Raw genomic sequence first — 22,246 nt, 5'->3', positions numbered from 1 at the left:
CATGTAAATGGAAAATGTGAGACTGTAGACCAATAAACTTTGATTAATAACAACCTCCTTTTGGATTGTAGTATCAGGATCAGAGAGGAATCAGGAGTGGTTGCTGCTGGGAGGATCTATGTGTGTGTATAAGAATTAGCTATAATAACTATCAATAGCGTTATAATCTGTTTATATTTTTAAGTTATTCTGGCTTGCATACACGTACATGTTAGAATACTGCACATGACAGCACCATCAAGAACACATACACACCGATGCATTAATGCACTAAACAAGGTTTTTATCCATTTGTCTAGGCATGCTGGTGCAGCTGAAGATATTTTGGAGGTTACAGTAACTTCCTGGTGACACAGTTGTCTGATGTCCAGGTGTGTGTGGATTCGGTCAGAGTGAGTCAGCTGCTGCGTGTGTGTGTGTGAGACGGTGCTGGGTGATGAGGGCGTACCAGCTGTCAGTCAAGCAGGCCTGAAAACCTTCAGCTGTGTTGAGGTTAAACAATTCACACCCAAGTGGGTAATTATTGACGACATTTGATGGGGGGATGCAGGTTGCCATGACGACTGTCAAGCAGAGGCAAGTTACAGATCGGGTGCTATAGTTGGATCAGATATCCAAGTTAGTACATCCAATGATGTAAGGCTTTAATAGCTATAAAGGTAATCTTCAGCATTACGTTAGTGTGTGTTATTAATGTGTGCATGCAGTGAACAGTTGAACCACTGGGAACATCCTTATATGGCGAGGATGGGTGGTTCCCAACTACGTGTTCTGGCCCCACTGATTATTTATTTGAAACATCAAGTGTAAAAAGTAGTTTAATCTGAAAGGCTGTGGTGCAGAAGTAAAAACAAACTTAATCTGGCCCCACTGATTATTTATTTGAAACATCAAGTGTAAAAAGTAGTTTAATCTGAAAGGCTGTGGTGCAGAAGTAAAAACAAACTTAACCTGAGAACCTTGTTTTTAAGAAAACTTGGTGACTGTCGCCGGGACAGACAGTCTGACTTCTCGTGAGTCTGAAGCGTGACTCACACTCATAACAGATGTGCTGATGGCTGCGTGTCAAATAAACCCCAAAACGCAAGCAGTCAGTCACCTTTTTATCAAGTCAGCACCTCTTCAACACTTGAAAGGTTTTAGCATGATTAACATGGTCACTTTTCTTTTGAGCATCAAGGAGAAACTTAGTTTGGCAAAAGGAACCAAAACAACACGAACATTCCTCAAAAGGGAAAGAGTCCATTTTTTCCACGTACTTCTAGTATATTAAATAGAATATTTGCATTTCATTCCTACACACTGCTTACAAGTTTATAAGAAGAATGTTCAAAGAATTTATAGCTCATGTATGACTGAAGCTGTGAAAAACATTGAAATGCCAACATGAAATAGATTTTACATCAACTACTTTTATTTTCAAGGCTAAAACCAGACAGCATCACATCACAATGTAAAGAACATTATTACCATAATAAATACATTATACACCAGAAAAGACTTACAGGCACTAATCACACATTATAGGCACTAGCATGTTTTATAGGATCATACAACAGGAGTGGAGGATCTTGAGCTGTAATGCTACTGAATACTTTTCTTTTTTCTTTTTTAAATATACTTTTGAAATGCTGCTGAAGTACCAGAGATTAACTATACTTCCCTTAGGTCAGTAATAGATAAATGGATAAAATCTTTCTATCAATCTAACTTTTTGAATTCTCTGCCCTTTAAAAGCATATTTAAAACTTTTCCCTGTCATCTGTGTTGCTTATTGCGTAAGGAATTTTTCATGCACTTGTCTTGTTCCGTTGTTCAGGTCTTCACACCTACTGACAGAGACCTTTTGTTTTTGAAGGTATCACTAAATACACACACGTAAAAACGATTGCTTGTCCTGACTGCTGTGCCCGGGCATTTGTACGCTTAATTTTAACAGAAAAGTCACAAAGTGTGTTGTAGCTCAACTCTGCAAAGCACAGACTGATTGTAATTTCGGTTCTTGAGATCATAATAAACGCAAGGCAACAAATGTTTAGCAGGTTCTTTAATTAACGCTAGATTTTTTTAACGATTCACAACTATTACTTTGATGAAAAGTGCAATCATTTTGATTTGACAGTTTGCATAGAGATTTTTCTCATGCTTAAGACAATAAACATACACTGCCCGGCCAAAAAAAAAGTCACAAACTAATATTTTGTGGGACTGCCTGTAGCTTTGAGGTGCGCATTTTCCGCGGCATTGTTTCAACAACCTCGTACAACGTCACAGCATTTATTTCTGTCAAAAATTGCATTCATTTTTGGCCGAGTTCTTGTATTGACGATAGGAGTAAAACCAGTCTGCGAAGTCTTCTCCAGCACATCCCATAGACTTTGAATGGGGTTAAGCTCAGGACTGTGGGGGCCATAAATTTGGCATTGTTGTCCTGGAATATGATCGTGCCATCCGGGAGAAAAAATCCATTTATGGGATAGCCTGGTCATTCAGTACATTCAGATACTCAGCTGACTTAATTTTTTTGCTGAATAATATTGCTGAACCTAGACCTGACCAACCGAAGCAACCCCTGATCATAACACTGCAATTTGCTTATTGAAACCCAAACAGTGACTTTTTTTTTTGGCCGAGTAGTGTATATCTCCATGGCTGAGAATGAACTAACGGCACTAATCACTTAAAAACAGAAACATGCATGAGTGAAGTTCTCTATTGCAAACATGGAGTGAGAATAGAGTGAAGTCGACACATCAGAAAAAATGCCTACCAGTTATCTGTAATACCGATGGGAAAAAAAACCTGACCCCTTCAGCCCCCATCCCACCCCAACCAAAGTAACCCTTGGATGGGGGTGGGTTGGGGAGTCAGAGATCTCATTCGCTAAGACAATTAAACTGACTGAACCCAAAATACTTCCTAATACACACATCAATGTACAGTTAACACAGTTCTGTCTGTGTGTATACACATACACATACACACACACACACACACACACACACACACACACACACACACACAACAATGTAGTCAGCACAGCTCTCTGTGTATATAAATATATACACACAAATATACAGTATATATATACATGCATGTGTCAACACACACACACATACACACACACACACACAATTACTGCTGAGTCCATAATAACAGACGTAACCTGCTAATCTCAGCTATCACCTCAGAATGAAACCTTTCTATTTTACATCATTTGCGACACAAACTCCATGTGCAACATTTAACAGCAGAAGAGAGGAAGTAACCGCCGAGGTAATGAACCAGTAGTCTGTCTGTCCTGACTGGTGTGTTCCTCAGACCTCCACTGCAGGATCTGAACCCAGTCCCTGAGCCTTCAACGCGTCCTCTCTCTTCATCTTCGGCTTCTCTGTTCTCGTGTGCCAGACCAGCACCTGCAGAAGACACATGAAACACAAAAACACAACATTTCACTTATCAGTCGCACCATTCTTCTCTACCGCCAGGGATTCTCCCTCATCATCATCATCGCTGCCCTCTCCTGGCTAAGGTCATACACCACACAAAGACGACAGTTTATTGAAGTGAAGAATTCGGTGCTCGGTCCTCTCCTTTTAACCACAAAGCCCTCCAGCACCAGGAATAATATTGTTGCTAAATCATTTTAGGATACTGAAGGTTAAATTAACCGGTCAACTGCAGGCACACATTCAACGGCAGTGTTTTTCAATACTGCAACAGGTGAGTCATCTCCACCTGAATGCTCATTTTAATCCACCTCTACTGAAAACACAGGATTAATTCTTTAAAAAGAATTCACAGCTTGAGGTACTCATGCTGTTAAGGAACAGAATAAATAATTAGCTCCTGGTTGGATATTCAAACCATCAGTAAAGGTAAATTGCTGTGCTTCATGCATAAATTAACACAATGCAAATTCATTGTTCCAGGAAAGTCTCTACTTAAAAAAATTAAGTGAAGAACTAAATCGTACATCGGATCCTGATGCTGATTCCAGCTGAAAATCTTGACTGGCGTATATTGCAGTCAATATTTTCAGCTTTTCTATGTAATGAGAACAAAAATAACAAATTACCAGAAATCAAAGTAAAAAAATTTAAATTTTGTTTCAACTGCTTCAATTTGCTTGAATTTAATCTTAGCAACTAATAAAGTTCCTCAGTCGTCAATAGTTGGTGAAACCAAAGGTTATGTGACGCAGATGTGTAGCAACGCATCATATTTTAAGGCTCAGTATTACACACAGATTAAATACAACGTGACAGACAAAAGAAGTCACTGATATCTTTCAATGAAACTCTTCCCTACTTTAGAGCAGCTGTCTGCTTTGGGCTCCAGTTCATCAATGGTAACCAATCCCTGAAGAAAGCTGCTTTCCAGGAAACCCATCGGTGCTTCTCCGTCAAAACATGCGTCCGGGTTTGTGAGGATGAGCTTGAGGGAAACGGCAAAACCAGCCATGTCCATCGGGAAGGGACGACTGGGGCGCCAGCCGGTATGGAAGCGAACCACCTTTAAAGAATCCCCCCAAAAACAAAGAGGTTCTGATAAGACATTGTTCTATCAGATGAACATACTGGTTCTCTTATGTCTTTTTGTTAAAATCCAGATCAATAAATAAGAAGAAAATATAATTAGAAATTTACACAGATATTTACTGAATTACTCTAAGTATACTTAAAGATAATTTGATTTTATACACAACAGAAAGAAACAGCTGAGACTGTCTTAACATGGCAGATTTTGGCTGAGTATAGTTTTGTTGTTGAGCTTTAAAAAGCAGCTTGGTGTGCAAAATACGCACAACCAGCAGAGACACTGAGCTGCCACCCAAGGTCATGACACAACTAACATGACCCCAAAGAAAACTCATCTCTTGAGGAGCACACTCGGAACTGAACTGAAATCTCTAAAAAGTCACAAACCAAGAGGCTCAGAGCTGATCCTTGATGCATTCCCACCTCCACCTTGAACTCTGTCACACCTACAGCACACCACATCACTGTCTTACAGTCTTCATACACCGCTCTAACATACTTCTCTGTCACTCCAAACTTCCTCATACAATACCACAGTTCCTCTCTGGGCACCCTGTCATAGGCTTTCTCCAGATCTACAAAAACACAATGCAGCTCTGTCTGGCCTTCTCAGTATTTTGCTATCAACATCCTCAAAGCAAAAACTGCATTTGTAGTGCTCTTTTTTGGCATGAAACCATACTGCTGCTCACAAATGCTCACTTCTGCCCTTAGTCTAGCTTCAACTACTCTTTCCCATAACTTCATTGTATGGCTCATTAGCTTTATTCCTCTGTAGTTGCCGCAACTCTGCACACCTCCCTTGTTCTTAAAAATGGGCACTAGCACACTTCTCCTCCATTCCTCAGGCATCTTCTCACTATCCAAGATCCTGTTGAACAACCCAGTCAGAAACTCTACTGCCATCTCCCCTAGATACTTCCTTACCTCCACAGGTATATCATCAGGACCGAGTGCTTTAACCCTAACCCTAACTCTTCATCCTCTTCAGTGTCCTCCTCACTTCATCCTGACTAATCTTTGCTACTTCATTGTCCACAACAGCCACCTCTTCTAGTCTTTGTTCTCTCTCATTTTCCACGTTCATCAACTCTTCAAAGTACTCTTTCCATCTTCCCATTACACTAATGGTACCTGTCAATAAACTTCCATCCCTATCCTTAATCATCCTAACCTTTTGCTTGTCCATCTCTGTCTCTCTGTCTTGCCAACCTGTTTAGATCAGTCTCTCCCTCCTTACTGTCCAACCTAGCATACAAGTCATTATAAGCCCCTTGTTTGGCATTTGCTACCTCTACCTTCACCTTACGCTGCATCTCCCTGTACTCCTGTCTACTCTCCTCAGTCCTCTCAGTCTCCCACTTCTTCTTAGCTAACCTCTTTCTCTGTATACACTCCTGTACCTCCTCATTCCACCACCAAGTCTCCTTATCTACTTTCCTTCCAGATGACACACCAAGTACTTGTCCAGTCATCTGGAAGAGCCTCCTGGCAACGCAGAGACTTCCTAAAAGTCATGCGACACTCTTCCTTTTTCAGCTTCCACCATTTCTTCCTCTGCTCCGTCTTTGTCCTCTTTATCTTCCTCAACCATCTGTCCTTCTACATTCCTCTCCTGGATACCAAACCTGCCCATCACCTCATCATCACCTGTTTCCTGCACCAACATGTCCATTGAAGTCTGCACCAATGACAACTCTCTCACTTATAAGTATGCTCTGCATCACTTCATCAAAGTCAAACCAGAATTTCTCCTTCTCCTCCAGCTCAAATCCTACCTGTGGAGCATACACACTAACAACATTGAACATCACACCTTTGATTCCTAGCTTCAGACTCATCTGACGCTCTTTTTACCTCCAGTACATTTCTAACTTCTTACAATCCATGTAATCCACATTGGCCGGGCCATTCCAGCAGCTGTCCACCCTCACTTCATCTTCATTATCTTCATCTCCTGGTAGATGGCAGCTCATTTAAATCAAGGATGTCTTTGCACAACATTCCATTCATCCTTCCTTCAATTACTTGAAGTTTACAAGTGCGGTACGCTGAAAAGCAGCACCACACCATTACCTACTGGTCATGGTTTGTTTATAATGATGTAACCACATTAGGATTATGATCGATAGAAATATTTTAATAATCCCGAAGGAAATTCAGGGTGACATCTGCTCACAAAAGATACAAATAAATACACATAACAGTGACTGACAAACAAAAAGATGTTACATAAATTACATAATTAACATAATGACATAATTACAACAACAGAAAAACCTAAAATAAAAAGGAAGCATAGGAACCTGAAAGAAGCATTACATATAGAAGATATAGAAGATGCATAAGAAGATATAAGATAAGAACACGTGGATTAACCGAACTGTAGACTGACACTAAGGACCCCCACAAAGTATCCCGCAGTGCATCCCAGGCCCCCCTAGTCTATCCCCTCTCTGCCGACCTTGATGACCCTGCGGCTTCAGCTTCGACCCCCCTCCTTCTGAGAGAGTGGTTGTACCCCCTGATGGCACCAGGGACAAAGGAGGTCCTGAGTCTCTCAGTGGAGGAGCTCGGTGACCGCAGTCTGCCACTGAAAGAGCTCCTCTGCTGGGCGAAGGTGGTGTGCGGGGGGTGGGGGATGTTACCCAGGATCAATCTAAACTTGGACATAGTCCTCCTCTCTAGAACAGTCTGTACAGAGTCCAGGTCCTGGCCGATCACAGAACCAGCCCTCCGGATGAGCCTGTCTAGGCGCTCGGTGTCCCGTTTCCTGGCACCGCACTCCAACACACAATGGCGTAGGACGGGACACTGGACACAAAGGACTCGTAGAACAGTCTAAGTAGATCAGAGCTGATATTGTAGGAAGTCAGCCTCCTCAGGAAGTACATCCTACTCTGAACTTTCTTGTATACACAGTCCACGTTGTGCGACCAGTCCAGCCTGCTGTCCAGCTGCAGCCCCAGGTACTTATACGTCCCCACTACCTCCACCTCCTTACCCCCGATGACCACTGGCTGTGGGGAGGCGGGTGCCCGCCATAAATCCAGCACCATCTCCTTGGTTTTGGAGATGTTTAGCTGAATCTCATTCTGCTGACACCACCCCACAAAGTCTGTCACCACTCTCCTGTACTCCCTCTCATCACCCTCCCTCATATATGCCACAATTGCGTCGTCATCTGCGAACTTCTGCATGTGGCATGTTGTGCTGGTAATCCGTCGTGTAGAGGCTGAAGAGAAGGGGGGACAGTACGAATCCCTGCGGGGCCCCTGTGCTGCTGGTCACCACTGATGACAGACAGTGCCCCGTATAGACGTACTGGGTCTGTCTGTTAGAGAGTCTGTGATCCAGCTCATGAGATCGGGGTCCACAGCCGTGGATGATAGTTTCTCCTGCAGGAGCCGGGGCTGGATTGTGTTGAAGGTGCTTGAGAAATCAAAGAAGAGAACCCTCACTGCACAGCTCCATACATCCAAGTAGGAGAGGGCCCGGTGGAGGAGGTACAGGGCGGCGCCGTCAGCCCCAATCTGGGGCCAGTAGGTGAACTGGAGAGGGTCCATCGCGCCCTGCACCTGGGTACGCATGAGCTCCAGGACCAGTCGCTCTATGGTCTTCATCACGTGCGAGGTGAGAGCGACTGGTCAATAATCATTGAGCTCTGTGGGGCGTCTCCGCTTGGGCACAGGGATGATGCAGGATGTCTTCCATAGGGACGGGACTCTCCCAGCCAGAGACTGAGGTGGAAGACCTGGTGTATGGGTTCACCCAGTTCGGAAGCACAGGCCTTGAGGAGTTTTGGGGGGACCTGGTCTGGTCCAGTCGCCTTCCTTGGGCGAAGCCTCCTCAGCACAGACGTCACCTGTTCCGCAGTGATGGCCGTGTTTGAGGGGGTGGCATGTTGACCCATTTGGCCGCGGGGTCTGGCAGTTGAGGTGGGGGAAAGGTCTGGGTTTGGCCCGGGGTAGATTGGTGAGGTGGATGGAGAGGGAGAGGGGGAGGCAGGTGAGCTGGACGGAGAGGGGGAGGAGGAGGCATGTGGATTCAGGTCAGCTGGGCCGGGGGAACTCTGGGGACAAGGGCATAGAGTGGTGGGGGAGCTGAACTGATTAAGAAAGCTGTTGAGTTCATCAGCTCGCTCCACGTTCCCCTCCACTGTACTGCGGCCATCTTCATAGCCAGTGATGGACTTCATGCCACACCAGACCTCCTGCACCTGGTTGCGCCCCAGCTGGTTCTCCAGCTTCCTTCTGTAATTCTCTTTAGCCTCCCTCAGACAGAGTCTCCCTGCCTGCTGGGCCTCCCTCATCTCATCCTCATTCCCACTCCTGAACACCCGCTTCTGCTTGTTCAGGACAGCCTTCACCTCCTTGGTTACCCAGGGTTTATTGTTGGGGTAACACTTGACTGTCCTGACAGGGACTACTGTGTGCGCGCAGAAGTTCATATAGTCTGTTAAACACTGGACCGCCCCGTGGACATCCTCCCCATGTGAGCCCACGATGACATCCCAGTTGGTGGTCTGGAAGCAGTCCCTCAACATCTCCTTTGCTTCTGGGCACCACCTCCTGACCTGCCTTGTTGTTGAAGGCGGCCGTTTCACCAGCGGAATGTAGGTGGGCTGGTTATGGTCTGATTTACCTAGTGGGGGGAGGGGTGGTGGTGTATGCCTCCTAGGCATTTGTGGAGAACAGATTGATTCTGTGTTTCTGTTCTTCTGTGTGGGGCAGTTCACACACTGGGTCATTGTAGGGAGAGATGAGTCCAGGGTGACATGGTTGAAGTCCCCCCGTGATGATGACAAGCGCCTCTGGGTGCCGGGTCCAAAGATCAGAGGTGGTTGCACAGATAGTCTCTCGTGCCGTCCCTGGGTCTGCACGTGGGGGGGACGTAGATGGCGAGGATAATGACGTGTGAAAATTCACGTGCCAGGTAGTAGGGCCTGGTGCTAACAGCTGTTAGCTCCAGATCCCGGTTGCAGTGTTATTTTCACAGTTACATGTTCTGGATAACACCATCTGTTGTTGGTATAAATGATCAGACCACCTCCTTTCTTCTTACCGGCGGTGTTTGTGTCCCGGTCCGCTCGTACCGAGGAAAAGCCGGTCAGTCCGACGTTAAAATCGGGAACAAAGTCCGTCAGCCATGTCTCAGAGAACACAAACAAGCTGGTTTTCCTGTAGCGCTCCTCAGTCCTGCACAGCGCTGTCAGTTCGTTCACCTTGTTGGGCAGCGAGTTTACATTCCCCATGATGACCGAGGGAACCGAGGGTCTGACCCACCGGCGGCTGTTAGCTCTAGCCGCTAGCCTAGCCTGCTTTTGTTTATCTCCTCGGCTCCCTCTGTACCTCCGCTGGATCTCGGTGGGGATGAGATTGCGAATCCCAGGTTCTCCTATAAACTTCAGGGATTGCATTTAGAAGTCCTTCTATACCCAATACCATCAGTATATTTTACAATACGGTTGCAAAAGTCAAGAGTTTCTTTGTTTCACATTTTGGCAATAAGCCACTTTAAAAGGCCATCAGTTAGAAGTGAACCAGATGATGATAATTTATGCTAACGAGGAGCTGGATTTTTTTTCTAATTTTGATTTATTTCAGGTGATATCTTGACTTTCTGTCATGTGTTCAACATTTTTTTTTTTTTTTTTAAATTTTAATTTTATATACTGGTTTGATCCCCGAAGGGAAATTAAGAGAGCACACTCTAGCTACTGATTACAAACGCATGCATACATATATGTGAGTACAGGCCCCTGTATCACACACACACACAAAGGGGCCTGTAGGCATGCAGGGGAGGTAGAGTGGCAGGCAGCTCCTTCTTGGTGCGCCTCAAATGAGCAATTTGTAAAGGGGACGGCACCTTGCTCAAGGGTGCCTCGGCAGTGCTCCGGAGATGAGCTGACACCTCCCACTGTTAGCTCACCTCCGGGTATTTTTGGGGGGTCGGGAGCGGGAATCGAACCGCCGATCTCAAATCATAGGACGACCTGCTCTACCGCCCGCTTTACCACTGCCGTCCCTGTGCTATTAGATTTGATCAAATATAACAATTTATGGACACTAATGTTTGATTTCAATGGATTTGTGGGTTGTATATGTTGTTGCCGACATCTGATAAAAATTTCAGTAGCTTCATATTCAAACCGGTTCTTTAGCCAGGACAACAGAAGTACCTACCTTTCCTCCTTCAACCACAGGCCTCTCAAATCTCATACCTCCAACAAGCCCCACTGGCCACACCGATACTCGCTGCGTACTCCTCATCTGAGGTAGGACAAGAAGATATTTCCTGTTCAATCATCACACATTTAAAACATACCCTTTCTCTGCTGGAGCCCTCTCCAATGTCAGAATACCACCAGCCTGAGGGTAACTCAGTGAAACATGGTGACACCAACCTCTGAAAATACTTCCAAGCTGTAGGTGTTATCATCATCAGCAAAGTAAACCACCCCCCGCTGGTCATCACCACCTGGCTGAGCCCTTCTGTCCTCCCTCAGCCACCGTAGACCCTCATTTCTCTGCTCAGCTCCACGAGGTTTCAACCAATGGGGGTCACCCTGAGACGGAGAACAAGAAATTTTAAAACATTTCTGAATGAATGAGACCAATATTCCATCCATCTTCAACAGCTTATCTGGGACCGGGTCATGGGGGCAACAGTCCCAGCAGGGATGCCCATTCTTCCCTCTCCCCAGACACCTCCAGCTCCTCCAGTGGGGTTCCCGAGGCGTTCCAAGGCCAGCCGAGAGACATAGTCCCTCCAGCATGTCGTAGGTCTTCCTCGAGGTCTCCTTCCGGTAGGACATGCCCGGAACACCTCCCCAGGGAGGCGCCAAGGAGGCATCCAGAAAAGATGCTTGAGCCACCTCAGCTGGTTACGATCAACGCTGAGGAACAGTGGCTCTACTAAGCACGCCTCCCTGGTGACTAAGCTCCTCACCCTATCGTTAAGGGTGCACCCAGCAACTCATGAAGGAAACTCATTTCAGCCGTTTGTATCCGGGATCTTGTCCTTTCGGTCATGACCCAAAGCTGATGACCACAGGTGAGAGTAGGAACGTAGATTGACTGGTAAATTGAGAGCTTCATTTTACGACTCAGCTCCTTCTTCCTCACGACAGACCTATACAGCGACCGCACAGTGTGGAAGCTGCACTGTTCTGTCTGTCAATCTCACGTTCCATCCTTCCCTCACCCGTGAATAAGATACTTAAACTCCTCCAATTGGGGCAAACACTCTCCACCGACCTAGAGAGGGCACACCAACCTTTTCCGGTCAAGAACCATGGCCTTGGATTTAGAGGTGCTGATCCTCATCCCACTTGCATCACACTCAGCTGCAAACCGTCCCAGTGCACGTTGAAGGTCCACGTTTGATGAGGCCAACAGGACAACATTGTCTGCAAAAAGCAGAGGTGAAATCCTTTGGTCCCCAAACTGGATTCCCTCTGGATCCTGACTGCGCCTACAAAGTCTGTCCATGAAGATTATGAACAGAACCGGAGGACAACCCTGCTTGAGTCCAACATGCACCTGGAACAGGCCTGACTCACTGCCGGCAATGTGAAGCAAGCTCTGGCTTCAGTCATACAGGGACCGGACAGCCCTCAGCTAAGGGCCCCGAATCCCATACTCCCGAAGCACTCCCCACAAGATACCACAAGGGACACAGTCGAATGCCTTCTCCAGATCCACAAAACAGATGAGGGCTGGTTGGGCAAACTCCCGTGAACCCGCGAACATTTGATGGAGAGTGTAGAGCTAGCCCAGAGTTCTGCGACCGGGACGAAAACCGCACTGTTCGTCCTGAATCCACGGTTCGACAATAGGTCTAATCCTTCTCTCCAGTACCCTGGAATAGACTTTCCCTGGGAGGCTGAGGAGTGTGATCCCCACATAGTTGGAACACACTTTCCGGTCCCCCGTTTTGAAAAGAGGGACCGCTGTCCCAGTCAACCAATCCAGAGGTACTGTCCCCGACTGCCATGCGATATTATAGAGACGCGTCAATCAGGACAGTCCCTGCACATCCAGAGATTTGAGGTACTCAAGGCGATTCTCATCCACCCCCGGTGCTTTGTCACCGAGGAGATTCGCAACCACCTTCGGTGACTTCAGCTTGGGTGATGGACGAGTCCACCTCTGAGACCTCAGCCTTTCCTTCCTCTGTGTAAGACATGGTAGCGGGATTGAGGAGATCCTCGAAGTATTATTTCCACCGCCAAACAATATCCTCAGTCGAGGTCAGCAGCTCGCCGCCTCTACTGTAAACAGTGTTGGCTGTGTACCGCTTTCCCCTCCTGAGGCACTAAATGGTTTGCCAGAATTTCTTTGAGGCTGACTGATAGTCTTCCTCCAGGGCCTCCCGGAACTCCTCCCAGAGTTTTTGCCTATGCGTCAGCACGAGCTGCAGTACGCCTGGCCTTCCTGTACCTGTCAGCTGTCTCCCGAGTCCTACAATTTAAGAAGATTTGACTCCTTCCTCAGCTTGACGGCATCCCTTACTTCCGGTTTCCACCACCCAGGTTCGGGGGTTACTGTCGCGACAGGCACCAGGGACCTTGCGACCACAGCTCCGAGCAGCTGCTTCGACAATGGAGATGGAGAACATGGTCCACTCTGACTCAATGTCCCCAGTCTTCTGTGGGATCTGAGAGAAGCTCTCCCTGAGGTGGGAGTTGAAGACCTCACTTACAGTATTCTGCCAGACATTCCCAACAGACTCTCAAAACACGTTTGGGCCTGTCGAGTCTGTCCGGCCCCCTGCTCTGCCAGTGGATCCAGCTCACCACCAGGTGGTGATCGGTTGGCAACTATGTCTCTCTCTTCACCCGAGTGTCCAACACACACGGTCAGAGGTCTGATGATATGACAACAAAGTCGATAATCAACCTCCGGCCTAGGGTGTCCTGGTGCCATGTGCACTTATGGACATCCCTGTGGTTGAACAAGGTGTTTGTTATGGACCAACTGCGACTAGCACAAAAGTCCATTAACAGAACACCACTCGTGTTCAGATCGGGGAGGCCGTTCATCCCAATCACCCCTTTCCACGTCTCAATATCATTGCCCACGTGAGCGTTGAAGTCTCCAAGGAGAACCACGGAGTCCCCAGTCAGAGCACTAATTCAGTACCCCTCCCAGGGACTCCAAGAAGGCCTGGTATCATTCGGGCACTCACCCCCCCCCCCACACCATGATAAGGTGGCAGCTCTCGGACGATAGAATGAGACCAATATTAAATACCAAATTTTTGTAAAATGTACATTTGACTTCAACCAATCAAGACAAAAACACAGCAGCTGAATCCATCATCTCTGCTCACCTCCTGCAGTTTGCGCTCTTTGGGGGTGAGCATGTGGAGGTGCGTGTAGGTCAGGCCACTCTTTAACAGGAAGTCAGTCACCAGTTGCGTTTTGTGTGGCGAGTCCTCCACTACCACCCAGTGGAGTTCAGGAACATGGAGGAAGGTCTGACCCAAACGAGTCAGCTCAGCCTTCTGGACCAGCCTAAAAAGACAGTAATGTTTTTATGCCTGGGGAGAAACGGGAAATGAGGTAAGAATGTCAGCCTCACTGCCCACCTCGTGTATGTTGGGGTGATGACAAAGATGGTGGGTAGAGCGGGTTTGGTTGGATCTTTCTGGGGATGATTGGTCTCCTCTGACTTTCTCATCTGTTCCTGAAGACGGTGCAATTCTCCACGTAGTCTGGATATGGTACGGTCTTTGGGCAGGTCATGATCTGTGCAATCACAGCGCTGACCTGAATAGTAGTAGAGATAAAACAAAAAAAGTCTAAGGCTAAACGTACCAAGGACCACACTAGTCTAGCTGTCATGTGTTTGGCTCCTGGTAGGCCTACACTGAAAGCCAAACAACTGAGACAGCTTGTTTGTGTAGCTAATCCTGTCTGTCATAGGCAGCGATGGGATGTGAAAACAAAATGACTTAACATATTTTGATTCTCATTTAAACTGAACATATGTTATTTTTACGTTGCTGATTTCAGTCCAACTAGAATTAAACAAATGACCAGCCGATTGTGTCTTGACAGGTGATCTTAGTTGATCGTGTGGCTGATTGTAGGACACTTCACCTGTTCAGAAACTGTGTTCCAAAAAAACCTACTCTCTTGATATCAAGCCGGTGGAAACAGATTGTTTTTTTTAAATAAACCAGTTGTCTGAGTCAAACAAGTCATACACAATACAATACAAAAACATAGGTTACCAAAAATGTAAAAACGTAGAGTTGTTTAAATGAGTGCTATACAAAGTTTTTCCAATAATAAAATCAATATAATGTTTCACTCTCAGCATTATCTTGGGGATTGGGCCACATTACTGCTAGCATCAGTCCAAACAAAGCTCTGGTGTCCAACTGAACCTTCTACAGGACAAGGTCCATCTTGTCCCGGCTGCTTTAAAAGCTTCTCATCAGCCATCTCTCGACATTCAAGCAGTTCTTCATTACTGGCTCATTTCATTTCCTGGTCATAATAATTACAAGTTGAATTGAAATAATGTATTTGACATGAACACAAGTGCATTTTATACACAATTAAAAAAAGAAGTACACACTGATATGTCTACTATATTACATTATATCTGAAGGAACTGGATTCTGCTGAGGATTTGAATGAGTTTTATTTCTGCTTTACTGTGAGTAGACACTACAGATAAACTCTCACCAGGTCAGTAACACAGTGACAGATATTAAACCCTCTGAGAAGCCAAAAGAAGTGCAGTAGGTAAGCCAGGAAAAGTGCTAACACATCAAATACTTGCTATTGTTATCAAGACAGCTGAGAGTTATCTATTGGGGATGGCAGTGGCTCATTGGTAGAGCATGTCGTCGAATGATTCAATATCGGCGGTTCGATTCCCGCTCCCGTCATTTGTCGTTGTGTCCTAGGGCAAGACACTTACCCTCGTTGCATACAGTAAGGGAATTGCTGGTGTGTGAATGTGTGTGATTGTTCCGGTGATGGTCGGAGGGGCCGTAGGCGCAGACTGGCAGCCACGTTTCCGTCAGTCTGCCCCAGGGCAGCTGTGGCTACACACGTAGCTTTCCATCACCAAGTATGAATGAGGAGTGAATGAATAATGGATCCAACGTTTTGAGTGTCCAGAAAAGCGCTATATAAATTTAATCCATTATTATTATTATTATTATTGTTGAAGAAATATTGCCCCAGCAAACACTGAGACTAATTGAAACATGATGAATCCTTAGTCAAATAAAACCCGCAGGGTTCTGAAGGACTTTGAAGATAGGTGTCGTCCATTCTGTTCTCCTGCATCCTGTTGCCAGGATGATGCTGTTAGTTGCCAGGTGCTGGGTTCAGGACATCAATGGCCAGTAAATTTTGATTTATTTGTTGCTGATACTCATTGTAGACATGACAGCAGGACATTTAGGAAATGCTTGAGGACATAAAAACCTCTTGGATGAGTGGCAAAAAACCTTTCTACAAGCCCAGCTGACTTTGTGTTTCCAATTTTAACCACAGACCACACTGCAAAGAATTTGTCTCCTCAATAGATCAATTCTCTTTCACTTTCACATTAACAATGACACTCATTTTTCACTTCTCTTTCAGTTGTACGTGTTATTGTGTATGAAAACAAAAAAAATCCAAAGGGAAAAAGAAGTAATGACAAAACAACTTTAATTTAGTCAAACAATTTAAGTGTTATAAAGAGAGCCAGAATGAAACTGTTCACTGATGAATGTGGCTCCGCAATTCTTGGAAACCTTTTTTATGCTTTATTAATTGTAATAAAGTGAAATTGTTGGTACATTCCAACATAGGGAGGGGCTGGAATCTGGTGATAAAGATTAATTTGTTCATGAAAAATTCAATCTTTTCATATTAAAGTATTTGGATACCTTTGTCCAGGGAGGGCTGTCACAAAAATCTGTTGCTGAACTTTCCATGTCAGAAATCAATGTGTTTTATAGTTCTATTTCGTATTTAAGGTATTGGAGAATTCACCAGAGTAAAATTCTATTAACTGAATGAATGTTGTTGGGAAGTTTTGTGTGTCCTTTATATCAAATTACAGAGAACAATTCCAGTTATACTTCATTTATATTTTTTTCTAGAAATGTATTCAATGTGAGGGAGGGCCATATTTTTTTCCCTAAACAGTGATTTATTTTATTGAATATGACTATTGTGCCACAATGACATTTTAGGGGTTAAAATTATCAAAGAATTTTCCATTTAATAGGCAGATATTTACAAATCACTTTTTAATAAAAACATAATATCCCAATCTATTTCATACAAAAGAGGGGAACGAAAACCAAACCTCTCAACCATTCCGAAGAACTTCAATGCAAATTCACAATTGCAAAGTATATTGCTTCAGTTCTGCCACCGACTTAGTAAAGTCACATTCTCTGGTGTAATTTTTGCTTTTCAAACTGATATTATAATTAAGTTTGTTAATTTCTTTCATAACCTTTTTTTTAATTCAGGGTAGATAAATCTTGATCTAGTTTCCATGTTGTAAACAGTACCCTGCCAAACAAGGTCGAGTCTCTTTGAGACAAATAATTTTGTGTCTCCATACTTCTATCAACAGCACTTATGTTCTCACTGGTGTCTGGACTATTGGATCCAAATTCCAAGGATTCAACCGTTTGTCTGACAGATATATCCTATCGTGTACAACACATAGCTATGGATGTGCTGGGAAAAATAACTAGATTGTTTGTACAACTAATTTATGCTTCACTCCTTTAAAACATCATTCTTCCATTTGGCCTTCGACTCACAGTCAAAGGTTCACTATTTATGTTGAGTTCACAGCCTGTGATTCAGTTACTGCAATGAATAGAAGAGGTGAAATGTATTTTCCCAATCTTCTACCACTGAATCTGAGTGGAGGGGGGGGGGTACCTTCCCTGGACTTCCGCTAGCCATTCGCCAAATTGCCATAGGCGAAGTAAATTCCAGATTGGCTACAAGTTTTTTAGACTGTGTAGCCACAGTGGCATTCTTATTTTTACGGAAAAAAGGCTAAAACTTACAACTTTTTCGCTCGCTATTTCCGTTAGGCTATTTCCGCTAGCGAGCGGCGCTAGCGCCGCTACTTTCGTTAGCGAACGGCGCTAGCGAAAGTAGCGCTGCTATTTCCAAATGCCGATGGAATTTAGCCGAAGCATGCCGACGGAAATAGCCGAAGTGACCCGAACGCTCCCGATGCACTCGGGTCATGACCGCCTCTCCTCCAATGAAAAACAAAAATATTGTTTTTTTACAAACTGAACCCGCGAGTTGGTCTAAGACAAGGCGAGGACGATTGATCAAAAGAATCCAGTGTTTTATAGTAGAGTTTGTGTTGAAGTCCTCATTAATAAACAAATGGTGAATGCTGAGAGGGGGGAGGAGTGGTGACAGACCGATCAGAAGGTCAATGAAAGATATTATCAATACTTGTTTGTAGTCTTAAGACTTTTGTTCCCTATGACCGGCAGGAATAACCAGCGATGCATGTAAATGTGTATTCACCTCGCTTGCTATTTTTCATGCCTTTTTAAATTGAAATGAAAAGTCATGTTATTGAATTTAAAAAAATAAAATAAAATAAACTATGGCATACCAATGGTGTTGGTGGTGGTCAACGTTGAAATGTCTTCTAGTCTAAGTAAAACTTACAAGTAAACATTGAGTAATATTTTGTATGACTGTATCCTCACACAGTGAATGGAAGTTTTCAATTGTTGAATCTCACATTCATACCTGCATAAAGTAGGACAGAAATAAAGATAGTTCAGCTTGAACTGTTGACTTTAGTGTATTTTTGTAGGTAAACTGAACAGAAGATTTTGCCCTCAGAATGCAGAAAAACAACCCCCTTTTCAAAAAAATTTCCCAAGGGAGGCCCCCCGGACCCCCCACGCCCCCCCGCGACAAGCGTTGGTTGTCTGCCTGTGCGCCACTGTTTTGGACACAGGGTGTGGCTTTTTGTGGCTTGCTCAATTCTGTTACACTGAGCCACAGTGGCTTAGTCATACTAGCTCCTAGTGCAAGCCCAGCTTCCTGATGGGAAACACTATCATTTGTATAATATAAATGTTAAATGTCTCACAAATGTGTATTCAACTTGAATATCTTGCAGAACTCAACAACATCCAGTCAATAAATTGCAGAGCCATGCCGATATTATTATGAAAATACAGTGGTACCTCTACTTACAAAATTGATTGGTTCTAGAAGAAATTTTGTAAGTACAAAATTTCGTAAGTAGAGACACGTTTTCCATGCAAATGCCCTAATCTGTTCCAAGGCCCCCAAAATTCAGACATAAATGTTTTATAAAGCATAAAAATGCATCAAAGCATGTAACAAATACATGTTACGATTAGATTATTACTAGGGCTGTCAGTTTAAAGCGTTAGATTAATTATACTGCAAAGTAACGCTCTATAAAAATTAACGCAATTAATCATGAGTGGCAAGTCATTGCGCAAGCATTTTAAATTTGGCCCATTGAGGGACCCGTAGGATGCAGTGGCACGTCACTTCATACCTGCGCCACTAGTCAAAAGCAGGGTAACAGACATGGATGCGACACAGGAGAGTGAGGTAAGCCCACTCGGACCTTCGGGCGGAAAGTTTATTTCTAAAAAGAACAAAGACTATCAACAAAAACGCAGTGATTTGTACCTTTTGTGAAAGAGAATTTTCATATCACCGAAGCAGCTCCAGCCTAACGTATCATTTAAATGCAAAACATGTCAAGGACACAGAGTTGAACGTTAGCTTACCCTTTTGAAAGAAAAGCCTGTTGGCATCTTGCTATTTAGTTGCCTTATTTAGAGGCATGTTATACTATTCATTTTGAATTGCTGTATTGAGTAAGCTTTAGTATTCATTTCGATTGAGAGTCTGCTTATGTGCCAATTTGAGACCCAGCCTTATTTTATTTCTGAATTTTATTTATTTTATTTAACTGTATTTGTATTGCATTTAAGAGAAATGCACCTGGCCTAATTGGTTTGCTGATGTGCTTGGCCTTTTTCTTTTGAATTTCATTTATAAAGCACACTTAACCAATAAAAATGTGAATTTCAAATCTTCTCTTCTTGGTGCATTCTATCGATTAGTCATGCACTACAATTTTGTAATGTCCTAGAATTCAAATTCTATATTTGGGGGCCTTTAGCAGGTATGAGATTAAAATGTGATTAATTAGATTAATTCCAAATTCTGTAATTAATTAGATTAATTTTCTTAATTGCCTGACAGCACTAATGATTACACAATAAATGAGAGTTGTGCATGATGTGAAAAACAAAGAATAAAGATAAAAATGATTGTCATTTACCTTTTAACTGCTGTCCTCTATGTTTTTTGCCCTCTTTGGTTCATGCGCTCTTGCCTCACGATGCCAAACAACAGAGTGAATTCCAGTCCTACTTTTGAACTTCTCCAACCACCCACGCGATGCCTTAAACTCCTTAAACTTCCTTTTGTTTTAATAACGTGGCAATTGTAGATGCATTACGGCCATATTCTTTGGCGAGATCAACCAAACGCATCCATTTTTTCATGCTTGTCTATTATTTCTTGCTTTATTTGTATTGACAAAAAAACTCTTTTCCTCTTTTCTTTTCCTCTTTTCTCCGTCACTTTCTTGGGGTCCATAGCGAATACTCAAAAAGTTAATATATTTGCGTAAAACTATCAGAACACCTCATGGGTCGAGGGCCGAATGACGATGACGCTGCACAGTCACCTATCTAGCTACACATAGAGGTCCCTCTTAGCCAATGGGATGCCAGGAAGATGCTAGGTAATAGCCAATGGCAGAGCAGCTATTTGAATGTTGCGTTCAAGAACCTTTGGGAGCTGCGAGTAGCAGCCCATACTGTATTTTTACCTTTCGTAACACAAAATTTCTTCCGTAACTAGAGGCAATATTTTCCTATTGAGGAGCTTCATAAGTAGAACATTTTGTATGTACAGACATTCATAAGCAGAGGTACCTCTGCATATTATAATAGATTAACATGCAGTCATTACACGCCACAAGTATAGTACAAGAAAAACAAGTGAATCAGAGGGCAGAGGAAAAAGTTCATTGTTATACTGTACCACTATTTTACACCACTCAGATGTTCAATCGTTTCTGATATCTAGTATTAATTTAATCAGACCGTGTTACATTATTGTCATTAACATGGGTCAATGGTCTGGGACGGTACGAGACAAATGTCTTTCCAGATATGAATAAAAGTTGGACCTGGTCCTCTGAATTCTAATTTATTCAACATAATCAAATCTTATTCTGGTTTGTTCATGTCATTTGAACCAGGACATCAGTCTCACATCTATCATCAACTTGTTGGTGAATTGGATTCCTTTTGTTCTTGTTCACATCTTCATGGCTGTCTGTCAATCCACTCAATCGGGGTGAGATTAAAATCCCATCTACTCAATATAAAATCAACAGAAAACCTTACACTACGGTTCTTACCGTTGTTTTATCCATAGAGATTAACCAGCACAACATTAACAACTGAAGGTCAGAGTCAACCACCTAGTCTCACCAAGACACATGACTAACATGACTAAAAAGACCTTGTCAACCTATTTTTGACTCCAGAATTGAAGAGCTGACACATTAGAGTGAGTGTCTTAAGAAATGTACAGTCAGTCATCTGCCATTTTAAATATAGATAAACAGGGCAGTTACAAAGCAGTTTCTGTTTCTAATCCAGTAACAGTTTCAGGGCCGGTGCAACAGAAAGAATTGGTTCATAGTATTGACACCAAATAGGTCCCGGAACTGTCTTGCAAGAAAAACACACAGAAACTCTTTTTGTGACCCACAACTGACTGAACTAATTTGGCAGATTAAATTCCACCTCAACTGGGAGCAGATTGTTTGGTGACCACTTACCAAGCTGCATCAGTGCATAGACAAGGCCCAGGAGGGAGACCATGAAGTAGAGGACAAACACGGTCTTTAGCTTCAGCTTCATCCTCACCGCCATGGTTGACCAACCATCTGAAAGAATGACAGTATGTGACAGAGGCGAGATCAAACCTGCACTCCCTGAGGATTTAAACACGTTTCCATTCATTTAAAAGCTTTTCTCTGCTTTGGGGATTTGTAGACGAGGACCTAGCTGTTCAATTGTGATGTTAAACTGTGAAACTACCACAGAAAACCTTATTAATCAACATCTTGAAAAAATAAAATGGTGATTTCAAGTTAACATAATGACCTGAAAATATCGGAGAAAAAGTCCACGTTCGAGTGAGGTTGTGTAAATTATTCCAAAGAGGACCTGATGTTGTGAATCTGCATTTCTTTGGATGAATTCGCTCAACTATGTCCTCCAGAACTGGACCCTAAACGGTCCATAAAACGTTTTCGTCAACTCACCTGAGGCGGACAAACGTGGAAAACGTGAGCGGAAGAGTTGTCGACCTAAACGCTACGTCATTTTTAACAGGTGAGGGTAGATCCACCTCAAATCATTCATTGATACGACTCAACTAGCAAGCAGATTTTTACATCGATACACCAACAACTTCCGGTTTCAGTCCGACACAATAAAAGGTCCCCGTAGAAACATGCATGTACGCTTTCCGAAAATGACATAACTTGTTAATATTTTTCAAATAACAATTTATGTTTGACAAAAATATTCTAAGTCACAAAATC

The 22,246-nt window shown here is 43.7% G+C and overlaps 1 protein-coding gene across 1 annotated transcript; it reads right to left on the bottom strand.

The window, feature by feature from the left end:
• Positions 1-1,392: 1,392 nt before the first annotated feature.
• On the bottom strand, positions 1,393-22,117 carry b3gat3 (beta-1,3-glucuronyltransferase 3 (glucuronosyltransferase I)). Its single transcript, XM_068308578.1, has 8 exons — positions 21,965-22,117; positions 21,476-21,583; positions 14,139-14,319; positions 13,881-14,064; positions 10,951-11,112; positions 10,730-10,816; positions 4,312-4,515; positions 1,393-3,416 (listed from the first exon to the last, which is right to left on the bottom strand). Exons 2-8 carry the CDS (start codon positions 21,567-21,569, stop codon positions 3,318-3,320), a joined length of 1,011 nt encoding a protein of 336 aa, XP_068164679.1. The 5' UTR covers positions 21,570-21,583; positions 21,965-22,117; the 3' UTR covers positions 1,393-3,317.
• Between the last annotated feature and the right edge of the window lie 129 nt (positions 22,118-22,246).

Source organism: Antennarius striatus, chromosome 23 (assembly GCF_040054535.1).
Source record: "Antennarius striatus isolate MH-2024 chromosome 23, ASM4005453v1, whole genome shotgun sequence".
Lineage (NCBI taxonomy): Eukaryota > Metazoa > Chordata > Actinopteri > Lophiiformes > Antennariidae > Antennarius > Antennarius striatus.
This window is presented reverse-complemented; position numbering and strand designations above follow the sequence as displayed.